This window comes from Gobius niger, assembly GCF_951799975.1.
Source record: "Gobius niger genome assembly, chromosome: 17".
Taxonomy (NCBI): domain Eukaryota; kingdom Metazoa; phylum Chordata; class Actinopteri; order Gobiiformes; family Gobiidae; genus Gobius; species Gobius niger.
Window position 1 is genome coordinate 25,917,723 of NC_136868.1, and position 15,442 is coordinate 25,933,164.

Sequence of the window (15,442 nt, forward strand, 5' to 3'; positions counted from 1 at the left end):
CACTTCACGTAACCATATTTAAATAGGGAAAACGTGGAAGAGCTTGGTAGCTTCTATCTTGACCTGTTTTGGAGCTATAGAGGAGAGAGGGAGAGGCTAAATGCTAACGCCGTCTGTGCTGTGTTTACGTGACTGAAGGCACGGGTGAAGATCAGACAGGTCCTAAAGAACTCGTCAAAGCTAAGGTAAGAACATATCTCAGTATGTAAAAACGGTGGCCTGTTCCTTTAATGAGTGTGCTGCATGACAGGAGGGATTTGGATTATTAAAATAGATCAAAATAGATCAACTTTATATAGTCGAGGTACGTCTCTCTTCCTCTCCATGTTCTAATTAAAGTGCATTGCTCCTCGGTCAGGCTCATCAGCCTCACTGTATTACGCCACGAGAGAGAGAAATGACATGTGTAGCAGCGATACTTAAATTACAAACCGATTTCGACACCATGGCAAAAACAAAAATCCCCTTCTAAATATATATACTATATTTGCTGAAGGAAAGTTTGTCTCGCTTTCCATCTGTCCTGTATTATCTACATTACTCAACACTGTATTGGCTTTATCATGTTCTTCAAAAATCGTTGTAAAAGAAAAGTCTAATTTGTTCGCTCTACATAAATACGTTGCATCTTCACCTGCAGTATTCATAGTCAAATGCTTACAAACTGGAATTTGCCCATGACCATCAAGTCTGTCTGTTTCTGCCAAAATGAACAGTGAACAGTCACTGCCATCACACTGAGGAGCAGAACAGTGCGTGAATTCAATGCGCCAAACAATGTTTAAACTGGCCTTTGAAATTCCTCAGAATATAGGTATCCGTGAGTCAAGTCCAGACAGTAAATATGTGTAGTTGACATTGAGCTTGCCTAGCCAATGCTAACTGATGCACGTAAAGGCATTGAAATGAACGGGCTGTTAAACTAACATTGGCCACAATTGCAAATTCTTATTTTTCATCAAAACGGCTGCTTCTTTCAACACGGTTCAGCAGCAGTAATCAGATCCTACACTTGGACAATGGATCTAAGTGAGTACTTTTAACTCTAGCTTGAATCCTGGGCACGGCTGCAGATCCTTCCTGTTGGCCGTGGAGGAGGAGTGGGAGCTCTCTGTGCGTGTATCGATATCAATACCGAAAATCAATATCTAGCTTCGACACCACTTTTAGTATTGAGGAATCTATTTTTTGTCAACCCCAGAAATGACCCATCGCGTAGCATCAGAGAAGTGCGCCCGTGCATGTCGCAGCATTGATGCTTGAGGCTCGTTGTCATGGGAATACGTTCGGGAAACAGCTGATTGATGTTGCGCTGCGGCTTTTGGAGCGACGGCTTGTGAATGTGGACTAAAGTAACTTTGAAGTATATACAGCTGGAACTAGAGCGGACTCGGGTCAGCCCACAAAGCCCTCCGACATGCGGTGAAACCTCCTAAGAGATATTTTATTTTGGTTGCTTTGGGTATTACATGGATAAGTACCTTATGTACATTGCAAGGAGAGGATTTCATCAGTTTCCTTTGGTCTTCAATCAACACATACTGAACCATTTACTGAACACTGATGAACCATATTTTTTCCCAAATGCCTCTTTTGTCAAGCCCGACTCCACCCTTTTGTACTATCAATCCTCGGATCATCACACTCTGGGAATTTTCCAACCATTTCTGGGTCGTCCCCGGCCTGCTCCTCTCTCTCCACTCCATTCAAACTGACAGCCGTTCACGCAACACGTCACCATCTTGTTTTTTTTGTTTTTTTTCCCCTCAAAGGCCGAAACGGGCAGTTCGAGTTACCGCTCTGCAGCCTGTCCCGCACACTCGCATACTCCTTGACCCCCACGTTCGTGGCCCGGGACATTCACCCAAGTGCCATTTATCTCAGGCCAGTCTAAACAAGCCGCGACAGGGCAACCAAGGGACAATCCACGGGGAGAGAATGATGAATGATAGACAAGCAGAGTGGGGAGGTGAGGTTGTTGGGAATGGCAGTAAGAAGACTTTGTTTGTGAGCCCGCTTATCTTCAAAACACTTCATTATTTGGTGGGTAAGAAGAGCAGGCCGATGCAGGACTTGCTAGATAATGGCATGTAGTGGTAGAAGAAAACTGCTGATATTTAAGCTGAGTGTTCTTCTTGAAATATTTCAGAAACCGCCTCTTTAAGGAGGGAAAATTGCTTTATGAGAAAATGGCCTTTGAAGTTGTAATTTCCAATGAAATCTATGGAGAAACGTCGAATCAGTGAATCATGTTTTGATCAGTGACTGAAAACATGAAAAAATAGTGCCAAAAAAGCAGGAAAAAAATCAATGAAGAAAGCATAAAAAAAGGGCAGAAAACAAAACAATAAAAACCCTATGAAAACCAGACAAAGAGACAAAAAGACGACAAAAACCCTTTTATAAATAAATAACTTTTATAATCTTGACATGCAGATGCCTTTTATAACACATAACTCAAGTTCACCCAACACTTGCAAGTCCAGGGAGAGCAAAATGAAATGCCATGAGCTGCATAGTTTAAACCGAACCAGACTCAATTTTTATAATAGGATAGAAGATGGGACAATAATCTCCAAATTCCAGCATGATGTGGGTGATCTCTTCATCCAAAACACTGCAGTTCTCTGCCATATGTGGCACTTGACAGTGTAAGAAGTACCTCCTTAATAAATTCCCCAAGGCTTAACCACTAGGCCACGCTTGAGTCGCTAATTATCCGACGATCAATCATTTATACAATGTTTTTGACAACGGTATTATTCACCTGTCTTGGGAAATTGCTCATACCTTTTCAAACCGAACAACTTTTTACACAACAAGGATTTTGCTTTGCCGTTAGAAACCGCTGCGACTCATTGGTTAGGGATCGTAAAAGCGATAATAAATCATGATTTATTTATTTTTTAAAGGTATGCTTATGTCACAGCATGCCTCTTCTTCTCCGAAACCCTTGCAATGTTCGTATGGAGCCAGTGTCAATTTTGACAACATGTTTTATTTTAGTTTGAGTCTTAGTCTTTTGACTAAAATGTAATTTAATTTTAATCAAGATTTAGTAAAAAAAAAAAAAGTTTTAATTTTAGTCTAGTTTTAGTCGATGAAAATTGCATATCAATTTAGTCGACTAAAATTAAAACTAATTTAGCCGACTAATATTTATAATATTCATTATAAACATATTTAATCGTGGTCCTCGACTTCATGGAGCTGTTTCCACATGAATAAAGCTCAGAGCTGTTCATTTGGCAGAGAATTTAAATGATTTGAGGCTCTTTCAGATGGTCAATAGAAGTTTGGATGATTTTTGTCTCTCCTTTTCATTTTTATTTAGTCTTATTTTAGTCGACTAAAATATCTGGACATTTTAGTCATAGTTTTAGTCTCATGAGAAACTTTTAATTTAGTTTTAGTCCAATTTTAGTCGTCAAAAATATCACTTTGACTAAAATTAAGACTAAATATTTTAGTTGATTTAACACTGTATGGAGCTGCCGTGCTGCATCGGAAAAGTGTCAATGCAGTCAGAACAATACCCAGTCATCTCAAAATGTTTGCAGTCAATGCTTATCAGGTGAGACTTTTTTTGCAATCGGTTCTGGTCCTGGCTGGGAACCTCCCCACATTTCCTACAGAATATGGGCCACTGCTGCCTGACACAGTGTGTACAGAGCCCTTCTCCCACTGTCAACACAAGAGAGTGGTTCCTGTTTATAAGGCCTCTGAGATGGATGGACTGACACAACAGCCAGGATTTACAACTTACAAAAACCCTACCGAGTGAAGGGAAAGGATGGGAAACCCAGCTGCGCTATGAACCGGCCTGTTGACTTTCTCAGCCACAGCTTTCCACGGTCCAAGCGGAGGAGAAAAATCTTGGCTCGCCGTGTTCGAAAGGTCAAAGCCTGTTTCATTTAAGCCGCTGATGAATGTATAGAATTGCGGAGCCAAGAACCACATTTTGGGATCGTTTAAAATGAGTTGTCATCAAGGATCTGTAGTCTGGGAATCATTTTCGGGCTAATTAACAGGACGTTTGGAACTCAACTTGGGAGCAGTGAAAGTGAAATCCTTATAACAACAAAGGATGTTTGCATTGTAACAGGGCTTTGCACAGGTGCTAATGACACAGTGCAGGGGATGTTTTTTGGTGATGGAGAAGCTCTAAATGCGGACTTTTTTTTTTTTCACATTCAGATTTAAGTAATTTTTCACCTTGAATGGAATTGTCCACCTGAGTTTAACACATATTCAGCTAGTGCGGCAAAACAGTTGAATGTTTAGCTCAGCTGGAAATGTGCGAAAAACACGGAATGAGCACATTTTCTTTTCACGTCACCGGCCGCTCCACATAATCAGGAGCGGATACATCCAGCAGTCAGCAGACCATGAAGTACAAATATCTCAGGGTTGAGTTACTGTATGTCCAGTGGATTTAACGGTTTTGTCATGCTCTTGTTGTCGTGAGGGCCTCTTTCAGTTGCGTTTTAGCGCCACTTAGAACATCTTTGTGAATTGCCTCCTGCCTTCTTGCAGTGACCAATAAAGCTTTGTAGCCCGGATAACTGCTTTGAAACATACCATTACTTCCAGGGCGTTTTGACTATTGAAATGGATCACTGATTGTTTACACATACAGCGCGAAGTTATGAAAGAACAGCTCAGAGGTGAACCGGCTCTGCTTTTCCTTGGCAGAGTGCGCCTAATTTATTCTGGTGGAGGTGTGAATGGGGGGGTCATTTGCATATTTACTATGCGTCAGCCACAAAGAAAGGTGTGTTCAGTCCTACACTTGTGAATGGGCTGAAGTGACAAAACAAGCATTCATTCATAAAGACCTGCCTTCATCATAAAGTTGTTTCCCATATTGGTATAAGTCGGCGTCTCCATCTAATTATAGAGTACTAATTATTATAATCTAATTTATAGAGTTATACTATCCTTGCATTTATTCTGCAACCTCTCTGTCTCATTTGCAGTGTTGGCAGACAATCTGAAGTCCAACCCTGGGATCAAATGGCAGTATTTCAGCTCGGAGGAGGGCATCTTCACTGTGTTTCCTGCCCACAAGTTCCAGTGCAAAGGGACCTACGAGCACCGGAGCAGGTACAAAGACAAAGCTGCAGGGGGAATTTATGGAGGGATGCCTGCTCTTTCTTTGTGGCAATTTGGCTCATGTATTGGAAGGGTTTACACTGCAAAAAGTAATAAGACATTTTGTCTTATTTTAAGACATTTTAAAGGAATAGGCCACCGTTTTTACATACTGTGATATGCTCTTACCTCACTTTAGACGTGTTAATATATCCCCGTCTGGTCTTTGTCCGTGCGCTCTGCCAGGCAAACGAAGCACATACACAGCCTCTCCCACATGTCACATAGCTCCGAAAAAGCTCACGATAGAAGCTACCAAGCTCTTCCACGTGTTCCCTATTTAAATAAAGTTACGTGAAGTGTTTTCATGCGAAGTATATTTACACAGAAATGTAGCATGTCGATTTTATAAGCAAATAAAAAGGGGGACTATATTGTGAGGCGTAATGATACGAGGAGCAAAACGTCCGCGCAGTAACTCCTAAAGACTTCCCCCGCTCACTTCCGTCAATAACCTTTAGGAGTTACTGCGCGGACGTTTTACTCCTCGTATCATTACGCCTCACAATATAGTCCCCCTTTTTATTTGCTTATAAAATCGACACGTTACATTTCTGTGTAAATATACTTCGCATGAAAACACTTCACGTAACTTTATTTAAATAGGGAACACGTGGAAGAGCTTGGTAACTTCTATCGTGAGCTTTTTCGGAGCTATGTGACATGTGGGAGAGGCTGTGTATGTGCTCCGTTTGCCTGGCAGAGCGCACGGACAAAGACCAGACGGGGATATATTAACTCGACTAAAGTGAGGTAAGAGCATATCACAGTATGTAAAAACGGTGGCCTATTCCTTTAAGACATAAGACATTTTGTCTTATTTTAAGGGAAAATTCTGCCAATGGGGTCAGCATTTTTTTCTTGCTAAGAATTCTTATTTCTAGAATATTTTTCTTATCATAAAACAAGAAAGAAACACTAAATTTAAGCAAATAAATAGCTAGAATTAAGCAAAATGTCCTCAGAAAATGGAATAATTTAAGGAAAACATTCTTATTTAGTGAGAAATTGTGGGTATTTTACTTAAATGTTGCTTGATTTAAGCAATTTTTTCTAAATTACACACATTTTTGAGCAAAATGTTCTTATATATTATAAAATATTGCCCGGGGACCCACCTCCATGATGTGGAGCCAGATGGTCAGAATCACCTGGCCGGAGAATTCACCTATTGCTCATGTTTTTAGTGGTAAGGGAAACGTATCCAGACAAGGGGAGAACATGCTCCACACAGAAAGGCCCCGTCTTGGTGGGAATCGAACCCAGGACCTTCGAGCTGTGAAGGGGAGGCTCTTACCGCTGTGCCACCGAGCCGCCCACTTTAAAGAATGGAATTTATAATCTAAATTAAGAGTTGTTATGATCTTATTTTTTCTTAAAATAAGAAAAAATATTCTTTGTCTAAAGCTGAAGAAGATTCAAAAAGTGTTTCTTTCTTGTTACAAGAAAAATTAGCTTGTTTTTTAGCAAATATATCTGAGCATGAAATGGCTAGATTTTATTTCCTAAAATCAGATTTTTTTTTACTCAAGAAAACTTTGCTAGGCCAGGCATTATTACTTTTTAGGGAAAAAATAAGAACTTATTTCTTAAAGTAAGACATTTTTTACTTGCTTTGAATCCACTTTTTGCAGTGTATGTATTACATTTTGCCTTTTTCATAATTTAAGGAAACAGTACATGACTATTCAGATCCTAGCCATATGCTTGTGTAGAATGTGTTTATTTCCCCACATTGCAAAAAGAGCGAGTGAATGAAATAATAGCCAGCACTAAACTATAGATACATGACATGCTTCGCAGTCTTCCATAAACTGGGGGCATGTTGGTGGCATGGCGCCTACACACACTCAGACCACACATGTCCTTGGCAGGAATGTGCTGCTGTGCCACTAAAGCCCGTTGGTATTTCGCACCTACAGTGTTGTGGCTTTTTTTTTTACGGCCCCCGCTGAAAGACGTCTCTTCTTCCCCGTCTTTTCTTTCCTTTATGTATCTTTTGTCTCCCCATAACTGTCCGTTTGCTTCATTTGCAAGGGCCTTATGCGTTTTGGCTTGCTTCCCTCCTGGTCCAGTCAGTTGTCTGGCATATAGCCATCTGTGACAGAGAAGTCGGGCTGCTCGGCTAGTCTTTGTAAGGAACATCAGCCCCATTCTCCCCTTCGACACACGGACCACACACAGCCACTCCTCCCCTTGAACAATGATGTATGCCATGTTAAGGACGTGGAACATAGCATAATAACATACTTGCATAAGAGAACCCAGGTGTTTCAACAATTAAATCCATTTGTTTTGTAGATAATAAACGACCCCAGATCATGTTTTGACATTCTATGTACATATCCCTCTTAATTAGTGTGTGTGACTTAAATGAGAAAACCGTCTATGAGTGTTGCTACAGATAGATAAAAAAAAAAGTGGAGTCGTCTGGTGAGAAGACCTGTCTTTTTGAGAGCTGCAGCTGTGACAGTGCCCTCAGGCGAATTCACATTAAAGGCCCTGTATCCAACCTTTATTCTGGTAAAAGAATCTTTTATCCCCTTAGAGTATTTTGTAAAAGCAGCAAATTGCGACTTCGCTGCCACCAGGTTGGAGTCACCAATACGCACTAATAGAATCACAAAGAAGAAGCTAGCATGCTAACGGGCAAAGCTAACTGCGGGCTAGAGCCACTTACACAGTATCTACAGCCAAGTTGGAGTGGAAAAAAAATCATCTCCATTGTGTAATAGGATGGACAATATCCCTCTCTCCCTTTGTCTTTTCAGTCAGCGTAGAATTTACTCTCACAACAATTAATGAGTAAAAAAATGTAACACACTACGGACACCAGCTGTGGCGCTTATGGCCTGGAGCATGAATGACTTAAAACTGCTTTAAGTCCCTGTCTGAAAGTTGCAGTACATGCGCATACAGTTATACATGAAGAGAATTGGCATGTGTGGGAGAGGCTGTCAGAGCTAGAAACGAGTCGCAACGTTGTAAATTCAACTCTTCTGTGTATTGTTATATTGTTTGAGAACTTGGAAAAGCTGGTTACGGCACTTTTTTTAATGGACTTTTATTTGATGTTTTGATCCCATTACTGATGCCTGATTTCCGTTAGAACTGGTCTGTAGTTTACCACACTTGTATCTTTACACAGGCCCGTGTATGTCAGTGCGGTCCGTCCTCAGTCTAAACACATCGTGGTGATGGTGGACCACGGAGCCTCCGTCACGGACACCCAGCTTCAGATCGCCAAAGACTCTGCCCTGGTCATCCTGAACTCCGTGGACGAGCATGACAAAGTAAGACAATGCAAAATACTCCAGTGATGATATATTAAAGCAGTAAGTAAGTAACTTGTTTACCTTAATAAATCATTTCCGTGGTCCCTCTGGGGGTAATACAAGTGTTAATGGGATGATTGGAGGGTCTTTCATCTCCCCCTGGTGTGTCTGACCAGAAAACCACATTTGCAGCTTTCCTGCACCGGGTCCGAGCCACCAAGACACACTAGGAGGAGGGCAGGAACTAAAGACACACTAATGGAATTATGAAGAAAAGCTAACAGGCTAACGGGCAACGCTAGCACCACTTAAACAGTATTTACAGCCAAGTTTGAGTGAAAAAAAGTGATCTCCATTGTGTAATTGGGTGGACAATATCCCTCTGTCCCTTTTGTCTTTTCTGCCAGTGTAGTTTTTACTCTCACAGACAATTAAGTAGTAAAAAACCACAACATTCTATGACACCTGCAGTGGCGCTTATGGCCTCTAGGGGCATGAGTTACTTAGTACTGCTTCAAATGTTGCTAATAGAATCACAAATCACATTTTTTTGGTCAGATTTCCATTCTGTCAGTGGCGGAGATGGTTCGGGCCTGTTCTCTGGACCAATGCTACAAGTCGCTCCTCTCTCCAGCCACCAGTGAGACCAAGAGGAAGATGAGCACCTTCATTTCCAACATCAAGGCGTCCGATGGCTTCACCTTGCACGCGGCAGGCTTCCAGAAGGCCTTCCAGCTGCTGCGGAACACCAGCAGCCTCACAAAACACAACACAAGTAAGAACGCGAGCTTACTTTCACCTTGTAGAGCTTCATGAGTTTGGAGAAACATGCAGTTGACGTGTAAACTACAAGATTAGCTACTTTTATACCTAATAAGATCATCTGTGAAGGGCATTGCCGAGATATTTCTTGTGTCTTCAATCTGTACATAATTGTTTTTTTGTGTGTGTCTTTCTCCAGTGTTCAACTCTGTAACTGTGACAGATATGGTGATCATCTACCTGTCCTCTGGGATCACCTCGCGGGAGTCATCTGAGCAGGAGAAGAGGGCCACTCTGAGTGTGGTCAGGGAGGAGAACAGACACCTCAACAACTCCGTCATGATCCTCACCTACGCACTAATGAACGGTGAAGAAACACAAAAATGCCTGGAAATTTGAGGAAGAATTTGTCCATATTTTGTGTGAATCATTATTTAGTGGTTGATGCATTGTTTTTTTTAAAAGTCAGTAATGGCTGGATTAATTGGACTTACTACTGAACTCACAAAAAAAAGGAAGAACGTTCTAATTTTTTATTTATTTTTTCTTAACATGATGTGAATGTACTTCATTTTCTAACATACTGTATCTTAATAATTGCAGCACATATAGAAAACAGAGCATTTTTAGTCTTTTGTTCGCTGTCATTTCTTTGCCACAATGACACAGTGGCTGGAGAGGTGCTCGAGCAAACCTCAAAGGCTTTTTGTTTGTTGTGTGTTTGTGTGTGTCCCCATTCCCCTTTTATTCTCCGCGTCCAACCATCTGCCCGCCCCAGCTCCCATCTCCCCTCCGCGCACACCCTCGCCTCCGCCGCGCACGCACCGGCGACCGTTGATATAAATGATTCCCGCATCGGGGGAAATGGAAATGAGCTTACATCTAAGAGAGGGGGAGTGAGACTTCAAAGGGGACAGCTCGGTCCGTTTGTGACTGACAGAGGACCCATGATGAAAAGGATGCCCAAATGTACCGTCCTTGCAGTGTATTAGCATTGCATATCCGAAATAACATTTGTCTGGTTGTAGACACGAGGCACAGCTCAAGAGGCTGCTGTAATGGTTCTAGTCCTAGTCCCCCCATTCTGCTGCCAAATGTCCTGATTGTTCAAAGAGGCCACCAAACCCACAGCACTTCAGTCTGTAGGGGTTTTAGGATTCAGGAAATTACTTTATCTAGATTCAGGAGAGTATATCATTTATTAGAATTTTCAACTTTTACAGAAGTTACAGAAGATATTTATAGACAAAACTGTCGCGTTCAAATTTAAAGGTGCATTATGCAGCTTTTTATGTTGGAGAAAAAGTTGATTTTTGTGCGTATTTTACCTTGCAGTGACCCAGCAGCTGTATGAGTGGTCAGCATGGCGCCTTTAATTTCCATCACAGAGGTCCCTGCGACGCTCCAGGATGAATTGTTTGGAAGGTTTTCACCAATGACGGACCCTCTCACCTGAAAACCTACAAAATAATTGATCCTGTAGTGACCTAGAGACCACTGTGATGGAAAGCAAAGACACCATGCTGACCATTCATACAGCCGCTGGGTCACTACAAGGTCAGATACACACAAATATCACCTTTTTTCGCACAAAAAGTTGCATAATGCACCTTTAAAGTTGAATACCAAGAAAGCTAGTCCATCTTTTAAGAAAGTGAGACTTTTTTTTTAGACTTTGACAAAGTTTGTATAAGACCTGTCAATTCTTCCACAACTTGACTAAGATGAAAAACTGCAATATTACGAGCTTTTATACATCAATTTGCATGGGATTCCTTAACACTGTATTATTTCAGTGGATATTTTTCCAGAAAATGCCTTTGGTTTGCTGTCTTGTCACCTTTCACTGCCAAGTAAACAGACATGCCAGCGGTGTGCGATCATGCGCCTTTGGCTCCCGTCACTGCCCCGGTGTGATGATCGCTAAAGCAAAGCCCGGGCATTAAACAGGGATTGCACCGTAATCCACTCAATGATTGCGCACTGGCAAATGACAGCTGCGAGGAGGAGGGCGCAGTCTTGGTCTCATGCACTCTCCTCTAGATGACCCCAAGACTCGGAAAGATTAAGCCTCTCTGTGTTTACGTGGTTGAATCATCTTCTCGGCTTATTTACTCTGAACCAATGACGGATTCGTTCATGTCGTGATCCCTGGGTTTGTCGCCTGACAGTTGGGAGTAGTAGGGTTTAGGAAAGGTGGTTTGGATCGCAAGTTTGAGCATGTCTGACATATCTGAGGTGATGACCGCACTCCAGTATCTATTTACGTGGCCTTTGTGCACCCCTGCACGCTACAATCCCTCGTTTTTTTCCAGTGTCTAATTTAAAACCATCGCTACCTCTTGCCTCTGGCTAACCACTCCTTCTGTCTTTCTGAACAAGCTTTGTTTTGTTCGGCTTTATTATCATCAGTTATGGTCAGATGTGGTTGTATAATGGGCTACAATTACCATTTCATTGTCTCGCGTTGTGCAAAAAATGGCCTTTATTTTTTAAAGGAATAGGCCACCGTTTTTACATACTGAGATATGTTCTTACCTTAGCTTTGACGAGTTCTTTAGGACCTGTCTGGTCTTCACCCGTGCCTTCAGTCACGTAAACACAGCGCAGACGGCGTTAGCATTTAGCCTCTCCCTCTCTCCTCTATAGCTCCAAAACAGGTCAAGATAGAAGCTACCAAGCTCTTCTACGTTTTCGCTATTTAAATATGCTTACGTGAAGTGTTCCACTACAAAGTATAACTACACAAAATTAAAATTAAATGTGGATTTTCTAAGCGGATAAAAGGGGGAACTATATTGTAAGGCGTAATAATAGGAGTAAAAAGGAGTAATTTGGCATCCGCACAGTAAAGTGAAGATTACTGCGCAGATTTCGAACTACTCCTGGTAACTACTACTACTTCACATAACCATATTTAGCTTGGTAGCTTCTATCTTGACCTGTTTTGGAGCTATAGTGGAGAGGGGGAGAGGCTAAATGCTAACGCCGTCTGCGCTGTGTTTACGTGACTGAAGGCACGGGTGAAGATCAGACAGGTCCTAAAGAACTCGTCAAAGCTAAGGTAAGAACATATCTCAGTATGTAAAAACGGTGGCCTATTCCTTTAAAGAAGCTTCAGATAAAAAAAAAAGCACTGTGTTGTAGTAGACTTGATTGGTGCAAAGACTGTGGTATCCATGTTTGTTAAGGAGATAAATAGGCGTTTTGCATTGGTTGCTTTTATATATGACAGCTCGATGATGTTTCCCAGATGGCAATAGCTCATATTCGCCGTGTCTTAGCGCATTTTTAAGGGGTTTTCATGAAGCGCATGCTCACTTTCAATTGCTCAGATGATTACTTTTGCGTTTCCATTAATTATTATGAAGTAACAGTTTGAAATGTATTTGCTTTGGATATGGATTGGGCTGGGTACCTTTCAATCATTTTTTTGGCACCAGGTTACAAGTGATCGTCTGGAAGATTGCAAAAAGAGAGCGGAGATAAATTTTAAACTCCCTCCGCCTCCCCTCTGGATTGGACTTGAAAGCCCCTCCTCGTTCCCTGTGCATGAAAAACTCTTAACCCCCACCTGAACCGAGCACATTCTCTCTCAGTTCGGATTTACCTCAATCTAAGAACGCTTCTTGAAAAAAAGTGTCAAAACAGCAACACAAATGAGACGAAAACAAGGCTGAAAATGCAACGTGAGAGTGACAAAAATGTGTGATGAAAAAACGACAAAACGGCAACAGAAACGCAACAAAAAAGTGACAAGAACTTAAGGAAAAGGATCAGTTTAGATGAGTTTTGTAGGTCTTAGCTTTCAAATGAGGCATGACACTGGCCTAGGCTGCAACTTATTTAGAAATTTGTTTTAAAGTTGCATTATTGCTACATTATTCGTTATCTACAATTAAACTAAATTCTGTTCATTCATACATTATATGAAAGGCAATGTCTTTGAGCAAAACCAGTATATATATATATTTTTTTTCAATCATGAAGCCATTAAACTTTTCTTTCTCATGACCCAGAAAAACTTATCTTATCCCATTTTTTGGTACAACTGTCCAGCCCTAGTTATGGATTGCATGTATTAGATTGTCCTTATTCCTAAATCTCCGCCGTTTGTGTCTTTCAGAGGGAGTAACGGGCCTGAAGGAGTTGGCCTTCCTCAGGGACCTGGCGGAGCAGAACTCTGTGAAATATGGCATGGATCGAACTTTTGACCGGGAGCGGTTTTTGGCCGCGTCGTCGTCCGGGTCGCTGGGTGGGGCGTCCATGATGCCGGTGGTGAAGGGGAGCATGATGGTGCTCAATCAGCTCAGTAACCTGGAGACAACCGTGGGACGCTTCTACATCAACCTGCCCAACCGAATGATCGACCTGGCCCGTTTCAGCCTGCCCTACTCGGACCCTATGGGGGATGGTGGGTGTTTATCCTGGGGTTAATGTTAATGTTGCCAGGGTTGCCTTTGGCATCATTATTTGCTTGTAATTTGTTGGGAGGTTGAGTAAAGATGGAAATGAATAGAAAAGGAGCCATTAAAAGGTGGAGTAATAGTAAAAGTATTGAAACAAGAGCAACAAATTCACTTCAGATGAAAAGTTAACAACATAAATGTGCACAATTTTTATGGAGATTGTTTATTAATTTACTGCAGCTTTTATGTTTACTCAAAACACAAAGACCCGCTATGAAAAAAAGTAAAAGAGAAAAGACATAATTTAGAAAACAATTAAGTGAAAGTGTGTACTCGATTTTTTTTGCTTTGTTGCTTTCCACCACTAATTGTAACAAAGGGACCCAGAATTGGAGACCTTTATTTTGAAATGTTTCTGATTCTCATTTTATTTCTGTTTGTCATCACATTATTAAAAACAAAAACAGTATAATTTAGCAACTGTACGTAAATCAAATCTATAATATTTGCATATTTTTTCCCTCAGGGTTTATTATGACCGTGAGCCGACCTTGTTACTTTGGGAACCTGCTGCTGGGCGTGGTTGGAGTGGACGTAAACCTGGCCTATATTTTAGAGGATGTCACCTACTACCAAGACTCTCTGGCTTCATACACCTTCCTAATAGACAACAAAGGTGGGTGTCCTTGAAGATGATAACTTTTCCTTCCTTTAAAGCGTATACAATCGTATACAGCAGGAGTGTAATTCTATACGGTCGTGATTCATGGATGGAAATTTGGCATGTTTTCTTTATGCACACACACTTTTTACAGAAAACACATTTGCGCAGCACCCACTGCTTATAAGTCGGTGTTGGCTGTTAAAAGACCACCCAGACCTCACACCTCTGTGGCTTCAGGCAGTCTCCAAACATCAACTTTTGAGGTCACAGAGTTAACCAGCAAATGTGTGCAAAATGTACGTCACCTGGTATTGTCCTGTCTATTTCATGCAGTATAGACTTGGTTTGTCACTACAACATTTTCTCACTGTTGAAGCTGGGTAAGGAACAGGCCACATTCTTACCACACACTATACTGTTGTAGCATGCCCAATAGGCAAATTCTATAGTAAATTAGTATTTTAAACTTGGGATAACTACTAGGACATTAGGCACTGTCTGTAGAACGTAAGAAGCTTCACCGAGCGACACGTCTTTAAACATTTTTTCAAGCTAACGGATGGTTTGCACGCTCTTAGAACTGCGCTGGGGTGAAGTGACACGATTGCGAAAAGGGCCTATGGTCAACATGTCATTTTTAGGGAGAATTGAAATCATTTGTATATTTGTATCATTTTAAAAATCTATTTTAATCCATTTTTCCCCCCTAGGTTACACTTTGATGCATCCTTCTCTAATACGACCCTACTTGATGACCGAGCCTCCGCTGCACACGGACATTATCCACTACGAAAATATCCCGGGATTTCCTGCTGTTCGACAAAACATACTCAGGTAAAGAAATTCCCGGCTGTTTAAAAAATAAATAAAATCATCATCACAAAATAGTAAAATAATAATGACATGTTTTGTTTTTTGTTTGTGTTTAGCCTGCCTTTGGGCAGTCAGATCATCGCTGTACCAGTCAACTCGTCTCTGTCCTGGCACACCAACCGACTTCGGAACAACGCAAAGGACGCGTACAACGTCAGCTACGCCTGGAAACTGGCAAGTCACACTTCAAGCCCAACACTATCAAAACGTCAGAGATATGATCTGCAGTGTTTACCTTTTTGTGGATCGTGCAGTCAACTGTGCACTCCTCCCGATGGTTGGAACATGTCTTTGAGTTTTAATTC

At 41.4% G+C, this 15,442-nt stretch overlaps 1 protein-coding gene across 1 annotated transcript in view; it reads left to right on the top strand.

Annotated features, from left to right (window-relative positions):
• cachd1 (cache domain containing 1) overlaps window positions 1-15,442 on the top strand; it is a gene marked incomplete at its 5' end in the record, with an annotated part of 79,763 nt that overhangs the window by 44,022 nt on the left and 20,299 nt on the right. Inside the window, 8 exons of the mRNA XM_079575621.1 lie at window positions 4,980-5,106; window positions 8,303-8,447; window positions 8,988-9,204; window positions 9,391-9,558; window positions 13,318-13,605; window positions 14,127-14,276; window positions 14,975-15,098; window positions 15,194-15,311. Of these exons, the coding sequence (XP_079431747.1) occupies window positions 4,980-5,106; window positions 8,303-8,447; window positions 8,988-9,204; window positions 9,391-9,558; window positions 13,318-13,605; window positions 14,127-14,276; window positions 14,975-15,098; window positions 15,194-15,311 (1,337 nt within the window). The remainder of the gene's footprint in view (window positions 1-4,979; window positions 5,107-8,302; window positions 8,448-8,987; window positions 9,205-9,390; window positions 9,559-13,317; window positions 13,606-14,126; window positions 14,277-14,974; window positions 15,099-15,193; window positions 15,312-15,442) is intronic.